Here is a 10,759-nt window from a genome sequence, read left to right on the forward strand (position 1 = left end):
CCAAGCTTAGGTAGGGGAAGTCGAGAGGCAGAGGTCAGGTTCGAACCACGGAACTTCCGATCAGTAAATTTGCGCTCTAACCTCTGGAGTCATCTCGCCCCCGCGGGAAGACTCACATCCGAATTGAATGTCAATTTTGGTTGTGCAGTTGAAATTATACTGTCGCCTGTTGAAGATCTGGATGGCCAAATAAAGTGATGTCATCCCTTGGGTGTCCTATCACCGAGACTGACATATGCTGAACACAACTCAGTCATTCCACAAAAGCCCGTTTCAATGTTTAACATGTTGTATTTTGCTCTGCGTTGTGGGAAGAGGACCATACAGAACGAAACTGATTTCTCTACTTCTCCTTTCGGATACCGTGACCGTCAACAAAGCTTTTGTTTATACAAATGTCTATAGATATGGACTTACCGTGTGTGAACGCGAGCCAGAAGGCGTTTTATGGCTAAAGTGCACCTTCGAAACCGCGGTAAACAACTTGAGATTTCGTCCTGATGGCAAGAAAGGATCATCCGTAGGTAAATTCTCAACAGAACCCCATGGTTTTCCTCTCCAAAGGGTGTATTCATGTGTGTTGCAGTGGGAAGCCAACCGAACTCTAATTGTGTCCTATAAGTTGACGATCGATACTCGCGGGAATTCGTCGACAGCGCGGGGAAAACGACAAAGTTTGTTTGACCGCCTCTGGCTCGTTTCCACCCATTATCTGGTTGTGCTATCTGTTTTCGGGATCTAGCAAACACCCTGATGTTCTGAAAATCTGCAGTACTTGAAAAGCATAGTAGAAGATCTCCAGACTTTCCTAATACATTTAGCAAATTTTTAGGACTGAAAGCTTTTACTAGTATTTTCTTTCTAGAATTTACAGGTGTCCAACGGAAATCCACGGTTTCCGAACACATCACAGGTGTGCCATCCCCGTTCCCGCATTCCGCACCATTCCCCCAGCCCGATTCTCAGTGCTGCAAGCGCAAAGACAGTGGATGCTGTTTGTATCCTGCATACCGCAACACACCTCTCTCCGGTAACGTGCGACGCATTCGAGAACGGAACTGTGTTCAGACCGCCTATCACTCTTGTCCGATTTGTCAAAAATCGTTTCCGGTCCAAGCTGGCCTGAAACAACATATGCACGTGCACTCCACTTTCAAGCCGTACGTCTGTGAGGTGAGTTACACACTCCAGAACGTGCAGTGCCTTCATTTCGTGTGTGGAAAGACCTTTTTCCATCTCCCTCGATGTACTCAGAACAGAGCTCTCATCCAGAAGTGGAGAATCCTGGAATCCTTTGCACTTCCTTTCGGAGTCAATTATCCAACTCTGATTGAATACGCTTTTCTTGTGGATTTGCCCATTTTCCAACTTTAACGCGGTTCACGGGCACTGCGTGAGATCGGGTTGGAACTAAGACGCGACTGGTTACACTCTACCTGATTTTTACGATGTTGGCACTACTCCCCAGACTAATGCCTTTGTTTTGCGGTGGCTACTCAGAGCACTCAAAAATGGTTCTTTTCCACTGGTTGGTCAAACTTAGTGGAAGTTGCGAATATTAGTCGCGAAAATTCCTTCCTGATCCCGACTCTAGCAAACTCAGTTACTGATAAGGAACAGTCTCCTACCAGGTATTCGTCGGGACATCCGTTAGAGGTATTGCCTCGAGCAAATGATCAGCTTGACCTTTCCACTGAACTGCAAAATGTGCACCATATCTTGGATGACGGAAAGAGTCCTTATCGGCACCTCACGGCACTAATCTGGCTTCGGAAGGTCACCATCGGAGGGCATATTCTTGAAGGTAACCACTGGGTGCCGGAAATCTACTGAGATCCTCAATTCCGCTAGATGCTAACCAGGTAGACAGCGATCGACCCTCAATATGCATGCGTGACAGCCTTGCATCGAAGTCAGACAGCGCAAGACAGCGTTGGACCAAGGTCAGACGGTGTTCCTCCAATAAAATGGCTTAGGGCCGTTGAGTTTCGCACTTAAGTCGTCGGACTCGCCTGTTCGCAATAAAGCTGTTGTGTTCCTTATCGGCGAATATTTTTTACGGAACTAGGCGCCGGAGCGGTGACAGCAGCAAGACATAAGAAGCGTCTTTCTTAGACTCTAGACCACGGATAACGGAGATATCTGTTATGCACTCTGCAAGGGGAACAATCTTTCAACGAACAGTTCGCACGGTCTCGTCCTTAAACCGACAAAACGACTGTGAACCCGTTGAGTTCATGACAGATGGTAGCTTCTTGGACTTCATCTGTTCCGCGTCTTCAACGTAGGAGCGACCTGTTGAGGTTTAGTCAAAGGCGTCCAGAAAAGTGCCGCAAAAAAATCCATCCGAGTGCACTTTCTAGGGTGAATCGACACCATACAACTTCTTGCGCCTCACACTCACCGTGTACGCCTCCCGAACCAGGTTCAAGAACATAAATAAGAGATTTAGCTGGGTTCCAGGTGAGTCTCTCGTCATAAACAAATTGGTATGCCAATGATTAGATTTGTCGACATCAGTACAATTTGGATTCAAGTGAAACATAAGTTTGATAGAAACTCATGGGATGCGCCTACCTACTGAGCCCCAAGAAGGGCGAAACCGGTTGTGGTCTATCGAAGAGGTTTCAGCAACCTTGTGAGTGGTACAGTTGGTCTCTCTCTTCCAGTTTTTAGCCTGTGTCATGTCAAAGAGAGAGATGTACAGCCACCACTGGGTAGAATAAGCTTTTTATAACCACGTGTCTTGCATCGAAAGCCGTATAAAACTGTGATTATGTTTCGCAGTGGTGCCTGAGAGAGATTTGCAGTTTGTGACCAAGTCGTGTGGGCCGAATCAAAATCCAGACGAACTCTAGAATCCACAAGAGTTAGCTAGCCAGAGTTTGGCCCGTCAGTTTAGTTATTCTTTTCAAATTTGAACAGACCTAAAACCAAGCTTTTAAATTTCGAAGTTTCAAAAACTGGTTTCACCCTACTGAATAGCCACGCAGTACTACGCAGTCGTCTCATCGATATTTCGTGCCATTATCATTGCGTATCCCGCCAACTTTGATAGAGATTTAAAACCGCGACCCACTGTCCTGCAAAGAGTGCCAGACAATCAGTGTCCAGTCTTCTGTAACATCCTCCTACTCAATTGGTGGTTTTTCTTGGTACAAATTTTAAAGGTAACTTTCTTATCGGTCGTTTGTAGCCGGAATAAATGGTTTATTCGCTCATTTTGACGTTGCAGTGCCAAAGTTTGGTTCGTTTGTTCCATCAAGTAAGTTTGTCGACCGTCGAGTAAGGATATGTGATCACCAAAGACCCAATGACCTTGAATCTGTCTGCTGATTGGTCATGCCGTTTAGCCTTGGATACGACGAGTGTTCGTACAGTTTTCTCAGCTCAATGCAGCCAAATCCTGTGCAATCGATCTCTGTTTTGCTCCAATGGAACTGCCATAAAAAGGAACCTTAAAGTCGAAGAAAATTGCAGCGTACAAAGATGCCTAGACTGCTATACTGCATGGAAATTAGGCGTGCCTGTGCTTCCTGAAGGTCTCTTCTCATATGCTTGCTGAACACTCTTCGACAACCCACTACCGGTCTCGCCCTTGTTTGGGCACATTAGTTATGCGCAATCCCAAGTTTCCGTTAAGTTTCTGTTTTACTTAGGCACTCAATTGAAGGCACTCAATTGAAACCTGAGTTTTTATTAACGAGAGAGTTAACTAAATCTCAGCTGATTCTTCCATTTACGATACTCTTCAACTGCAGTCTCTTTGAAGGAAACTGTGGAATACGCGGGGTATCTAAGGACGCCAACTTGAGTACCACGTGACACTTAAAGCGACACTACGATTAAATCGTGATTTTTCGACGAGAAATCTCTTGATCTGCACCAATCAATGTCTGATTAAATACTCAGAACGCCAATTACACATCAAGGCAGAAAACTGTGGTCAGCCAATTCGAACCGGATAATTTGTGATTTGACAAGCCAGAATCCAAGCAGACCACTATAAAGCATGATACATGATAGATGAGCTGCCATAAACGTAGGGAAAGCTGATTCTTCCAAAAAAAATTGCATCGAAACGTTGAGGAATTTTGAACGAGCTTTTTTCTCGTATCAGTGGAATTCAGATAAGAAGCTAGTGGAGGGCCATTGTTCCGATGAAAGCCTTTAAGAACGGCCAGTAAACAAAGCATTTGTGTGACTAATCGACTGAATGGCCGTGTAAAACTGCGATGACCAAGAAATTTGACCGTTCGACAGAAGCAGAGGAGCCCATATCCGAGACAAATTTAAGCGAGTTGTAGACGAAAACCCTCTCTGAGCTAATAGTAATCCACTGCAAGGATTGTGTGTTGTAATTTTCTGCAATTTTATTAGTGATGTCGTCCTTCAAGTGAAAAAAATCTATGCCAGAACGTCCAGAATCGCTGGCTCATGCTTGTTGGAAGATATCGGCACCACAAAACTTCCAAGAGTTTCGAACCCAAGACCTTCTGGTTAGTCGTTTGATGCTGTTGTGGACCACAGTCTCCTTAATGCCTTCTTATTACCGTGAACCCCGGTCTGGATAGCCTCTTGATCGCTTAACGCGTTTGGCCAAACCGAAAAAGTTAACGAACTTGCGAGCTAGCTGCTTTATTGATCACTATCGCGTACAAGTGGGTCAAAAAAGTGATAATAAGAATACAACTCATCTGTCAAGGACGAGTGAAGAACAACCAGGGAAATCTGTCCCAACGAAAACGGTTATTCCATTGGCTATTATGTAGTCCCGTTACTTTCGGGGCTGGTTCTTCTAATAGATGCCTAAACCGTTAGCTCACGGGTGACAATCAACAGTGTAAACCGCATCTAGACAAGATGTAGTGCTGGTAAACATTTAACCATGGGTTTCACACCACGTAGTCACGTGGTTCGACAACTTCTACAACTTTAGGGCCAGAAGCTTATGAAGGCAATGCTTGCAATAAAATAAACCGACCTCGAGGGTGAACCTGCTTCGAAGGTACTAATGCACTTCTGCGACTAGGTCATCACTAATGGCCACAGCTCTGGATAAAGACTAATCTTTGACTCCTATTAGTGCACTGCTGACGATGACCATAATACCAATCAGGTGTATGCACTAATAAACGTTTTTAGTATGGTTGACAGTGGAGAATTGCAACACGTATAAAAACAAATACAATGCGAAAATTAGAGCGAGTAAAAAAAAGGAACATATCGGATGGGGGAGTCCCTTGGTGAAAGTCCGGACGGTGGGAACGTGTTTCCTCCGCAGTTTGGCTGCTACACGTATTCCATAGTTGTCCGTGGACTGGGAGTGTTTGGCTGACTCCTTGCTCCCTGCGCGCGCGCGAGTCTCTGACTGTGTCTGGTTTCCCCATATGGAGGTCCGTTCGTGTGTACGTGGGCGCGTCAGCACATGAGTAGTTGCTACGCTCATTAGATATCTTATGAGTCGAGTGTGAAAAAAAGACAAGCTTCGAGATCCAGTGAGCGACTGTGAGCTGAACAGTCAAGTATGTGGTTGACCGGGCGGCTACACTCTCGATACGGCATTAGTGAAAGATTATCAATAGTACAGACGGTGCCGTATGACGAGTTATGATAGTATAATGTAGTGCAGTATGCCGAGATATTGTATGGTACAGTGTGGTATAGCATGATATCCTATAGATGGTATTAAGCAGAAAAGTGTGGTATAGCATAGTATAGCATAACATATTATGGTATAGTGAAGTATAGTAAAGTATGGTATAGTGTAGTATGGTATGGTATGGTATAGTACGGTATAGTGTGGTATAGTATGGTATAGCATAGTAAAGTACGGTATATTATATCATGGTGTGATACAGTTTTATATGCAATATAGCATAATAATGTATACCTAAGTGGAGTATAATATGGTATTTCACGTCATCGTTTTGATGTAGCTTATAATATATCAAGGAGTACAATACATCGACAAGCGATCATAATTCGCTCACTTCGTGTTATTCTGGTTAGCATTGCAACAGAGCGTACACTCAGTACAGCAATCTGTGTCGCCACACGCGACTCCAACCCGAGTGTCGACGTCACATCCGACCATCTAAACGTTCAGTGGTCATGACTGAGCAATGTTCAGTCGGGTCATCGATAGACAACCTCCGAGTGGCCGATATTCGAATGGATTCCCCCGAGTTCAGTAGGAACGGGTCCATTGAAGCTCTGGATCTCAGCCTCCCCAAGCCCATTACAATAAACGGCATCAGTCAGCAACCTTCCGTTCAAGAGTCAACACACTCATGCCCGCAAGGGAGTGTATCAGCGCATGTGATACCGTTCTCTCAGACCGCCGAATCTATCAACTCTCAGGCAGCCTCACGTATGCCGTGGATCTTCAGCGCAGCCCTCGCTTCTCTAACAGCGAGGAGTCTATTCTTTTCAGACGACCTTCTGAGCAGTAAGATGTGTGTGAGTCTTGACTGTCTTTCGAGGAAAGTGCCAGTTCCCATGATCCAAACGTCCGCCCTGTTTCAGCGGGCACACGATCTAATGCTGAAGAACAATGAAATGAAGCATTCTTCACCTGGATCCAGTCCAATCATTCCTTCAAGAAAGCACATTTCTGTGCTTACCCACACCTCAATCAAACCAGAGCCCAAGCTTTTCAGTCAACCGAAGTTCCACTATAACTGCGCTGAGGGACCGTCCGAAGAAACCAGCTGGAATAGTCTGTGGAGAACTGACGGGACTCCTAACATCGGGAAGGTGTTGGAGGCAGGTCAACTCATGGACACCATTCTCTCAGTTGTCAAACGGGTAAACAGTACAGGTGAGTTTTTCCAATAGAATTAGATGACCCATAACAGACGGTTAGGATCAAATGTTATCGTGATCCCTACAAGCACATTTGTGGAATTCAGATCAACTTCTTTCGAGTATATCGCTACCCACAGGATTTTTTCGCTTTCCAGGAAGTATGCTAGGAGAATCTTGCTTTGGTTCGCTACCTTTCCGAGTGAAATCGGTCGGAGGGCGCGCGAAAACCCGTTACTAGTCGAGACTGGGTCACCATGTCCATCCACTGACTGACGTCTATTCTACAAACTTATCGGTTTCTCTAATTTTCCGGGTAATCTTACACTCTCCTCTTAAGTTGTTGTTGCGAAGTCCTTGGGCGCCATCCACAAGCATTCCGTAGCTGATGATAGGAAGTCGAGACGACGATGATCAGAACAGAAACGAAAGTGGCGCAGTTTCTTTTAACCTGCATGGTAGATAGACGAACGTGCCAGAACTGCAAAGTCATATGCACCTATGACGACCGGAGTTGCGTTTGTTAATTTGTATTAATTGTGGCATCAAAACGATGCATCTTTGGGTCTCGAAGGACACGTGTATCAGACTACAGTGCAAAATGAATTGTTCCACATCATCACCATCCGAATCATCATCATCATCGACAGCATGACATCAGTGTTCAACACCGATGCTTTACTGCCGTATAACCATGGTTTATGTGAAAAGAAAAGAGTAAAGGTGGACGGGGTAGGGACTTAACGCTAGCTCACCACAATCATTCCGAGGTGCCGTGAAAAGAAAATAGTAAAGGTGGACGGCGGAGGGACCTAATGCTAGCTTAACACAATCATTCCGAGGTGCCCATACCTCCAGACATTCACTCAGGCGATCTGGATAGAAACTGACAACAAGAACGCCACTGACATCAGTTGACAGAGATGTCTTGCACTGTCTCCAACCAGGCACAGTGAGGATTACGCGGTCCCTATCCTGGGAGACGAGTGGCATCGACAGCACCCAAGCGTTTCGTAATCTCCTTCATACCCCTCTGCTAGGTAAGCAGTTGGCCACTCTGAGTTGGGCATGGAAAATAGCACTCCCTTCGGCAAACGATGGTTCGGCATACGCGACACATGTCCCAACCAACGCAGCTTCTAGTGCTGGACAAACTTTTTATTAGAAGTGCCCGTTGCCCAACCAAAAACTAGCTTTCTAATAGCCCGGCTGCGAGACTTGGCCAGTTCGGACGGAAGAAACAAGGTATTTTTAGGTACTTGACCGCTGATTCCCCAAGATGGTAGCTGGAATAGGCTGGAATAATAACTGAATTTGTAGTGAGGTAATCGATAGGAGGGTTTTGTCAATACAGACGGCATTCAGTATTGAATTTTAAATAGTGTGGATCATGTCCGAATCACCGACTGTGGAGATAAGCACTTCTTTTAAGTGTCTAATTCAGATTAAGCAAATTCGACATCAAAAAAATAAAAAGTATTACAATAAGTTTGGGTGTTCCGGTACTGTTCTCCCACCAGGATGAGGCCCACGTCAGCCTCTCAATCCCTGGTTGGAGACACTTAAGGATATGGCGGCTAACCTATACCAGTGACCTTCATGTTGTCACTGTCTGTCTACATTATCTGACTGAATGTTGGAGGTGTAAACGTCCCGAACGTTTTCTGGGTCTTATTTCCTGTTCTATTTTCCTCTTTTTCCCCTTATAAAGTTTTGTTCAACCAAACTGAGGCATCAACTGAGCACTAAAGTTTTCTTCTGGAATTGCCATCAGTGATGATCCTTGTGATGGCGATAATGCTTCTGTGCGTTCTTCAGCTTCACATATTCGTGAGTAAATAATTTGCTGGTTCCGCCGCATCCCCCAAGTCGAGTTCTGTGTCACCTCCGAACCAAAACTGCAGACTCGCCTGAAAAACACCTCAATATACCAGCTTCTCAAACCTCCAGGTTGAACTTCTATCGCCCGAAATAGGTGTGGATAAATTGAGATGGCGAGGTGGCCCAAGTGGTTAGAGCGCGAATTTACTGACAGGAAGGTTCGTGGTTCGAACCCGACTTCCGCCACTCGACTTCCCCTGTCTAGGCTTGGGCAACCTGGCAGTATTCCAGCCTCGTGCTTCCTTCGGGTGGCACGGCCGCTAGGCACCGAAAAGGTGCTAAAGCTGAACGCATTGCTGCAGAAAGTCCCCAACCAGCAGGGTTGGTTTAGCGTCCCGGAAGAACTTCGCTGTTCGAGGCCTAGTCGTTCCACAGGATTTTACGTAAACATCACGCGAGTAAGTGGTCAACTGCCTAGACATGTCAGCTCTGCAGAGCACTGCAAAGGAGTACGACTGAACTGTGAGTATTGAAATCTTTGCCACTCAAGGTTGAGTGCTTTGCACTGCCTCTCGCTGTCTCAGAAGGCATGAACACTTAATGCTTAACTAACAAAATCGTGGTAGCAACTTCAGCGTGTCCGTTTATATTGACTCCGGTTACACTACTCACGTATAACTACCCAACAGATTTTTAAGCTAGTTAAAATTTGTTACTTCTCAGTTTTCAGCCAAGGACAACCACAGGCAAAGTGCCTGCCCAATTTTGTGCCTTCCTGTTCGCCGAATAGTTCGACCAACTTGGACAATCAGGAGACACTGGATGTCAAATTACCATCAAACTCACACAGCCTACTCAGTGTCATTACAAAAGAAAGTGGCCATTTCTCTCAGTTGAACATTCCGAATGATATTGACAGGATAAATGAAAAAATTTCGCCCCCGAATCAGTCCCACTCAATGGAGTTTTCGTCGCCAAGTTTACCGGAGCCAACAGATCCGCGACACAGCGGCTATCGACAATTGATCAATAAGTCACGTGAGCGCACACGGTATGCAAGCCAATCAAATCATTGCCGCTATCAGTGTCCCTATTGCGTGAAATCCTTCCCTCGTTCGGCCAATTTGAATCGCCACCTACGCACACACACGGGGGAACAGCCGTACCAGTGCGAGTATTGCAAACGTGGATTCAGCATTTCCTCTAATATGCAACGTCACGTGCGCAACATACATCAGCGCGAAAGACCGTTCGTCTGTGTTGTCTGTTCTCGCGCTTTTGCCCAACGTACAAATTTAGACAGACATATGCGTCATCATTGTGCACCACGCATGAAACCCACAGAGAGCAGCCCGATTTCCTTAACTCCGATTCGACCCCTTTGAAGGTCGACTAACCTCCGGTGCATCTCCCCTGTTTTTCACATTCCTCAGACAAGTTGCCTGACGCCACGGACGCCACATTGAGGTCATCAATGACTCACATACGAGATGACACATTTGGACTGCTCATCCTGTGAAGTCCATCACGATTTTGATTCTTTTCTATTCCTTAATATGATAAATTTGTGAGAAATTGTTTCCAATGGTTAATATAAGGTGAAACAAGGATGCTTGTTGCCAGAGTATGTTGGAGACTACAGGTGCGCTTTAACTTCACCCCGAAGACCACTGCACTTTCTGCTAAGACACTGATCGATAGGACCCTTTTCACGTGACTGGCCAGCTGTCAAATTCACAGCCGAGACGGATGAATTCCAAATTCCAGCGGGAGTCAGAACAAGTTACCTTAAATAGTAGCTCGCCACACGCGGAAATGCCGTGAGGCCAACAGATTTATTTCTAGAAATGTCAGCTCAATGTGTAATCGACTGTTGACAGGAGAACCGCTGTGTTTCGATGGTTATATTCTCAAAACGCCACGAACTACGGGTAAATCATATCGGTAAAATGAGGTGTGATGAATTCCATCATTCTGCGCGTAGTGAGTCTACAAGATGCGGTGCCACCGATCCTCCAATTATAGTATCCACATCACGTGGTGACCTACTGACTGCCTCCTTGTGTGACGGCTTGAGGCTCAACTCGTCGAGTGAATTTCACTCTTCCTCTGAGCTACTTATGGACTGTTA

The 10,759-nt window shown here is 45.6% G+C and overlaps 1 protein-coding gene across 1 annotated transcript; it reads left to right on the plus strand.

Moving 5' to 3' along the window:
- Nucleotides 1-874: 874 nt before the first annotated feature.
- On the plus strand, nt 875-10,011 carry T265_14068 (hypothetical protein; the record flags this gene model as incomplete). Its single annotated transcript, XM_009171866.1, has 3 exons — nt 875-1,173; nt 6,013-6,823; nt 9,352-10,011. Coding segments are annotated over 3 exons (1,767 nt in total), but the record flags the coding sequence as incomplete, so codon positions are not given.
- Nucleotides 10,012-10,759: the final 748 nt, after the last annotated feature.

This window comes from Opisthorchis viverrini, assembly GCF_000715545.1.
Source record: "Opisthorchis viverrini unplaced genomic scaffold opera_v5_136, whole genome shotgun sequence".
Classification (NCBI taxonomy): Eukaryota; Metazoa; Platyhelminthes; class Trematoda; order Opisthorchiida; family Opisthorchiidae; genus Opisthorchis; species Opisthorchis viverrini.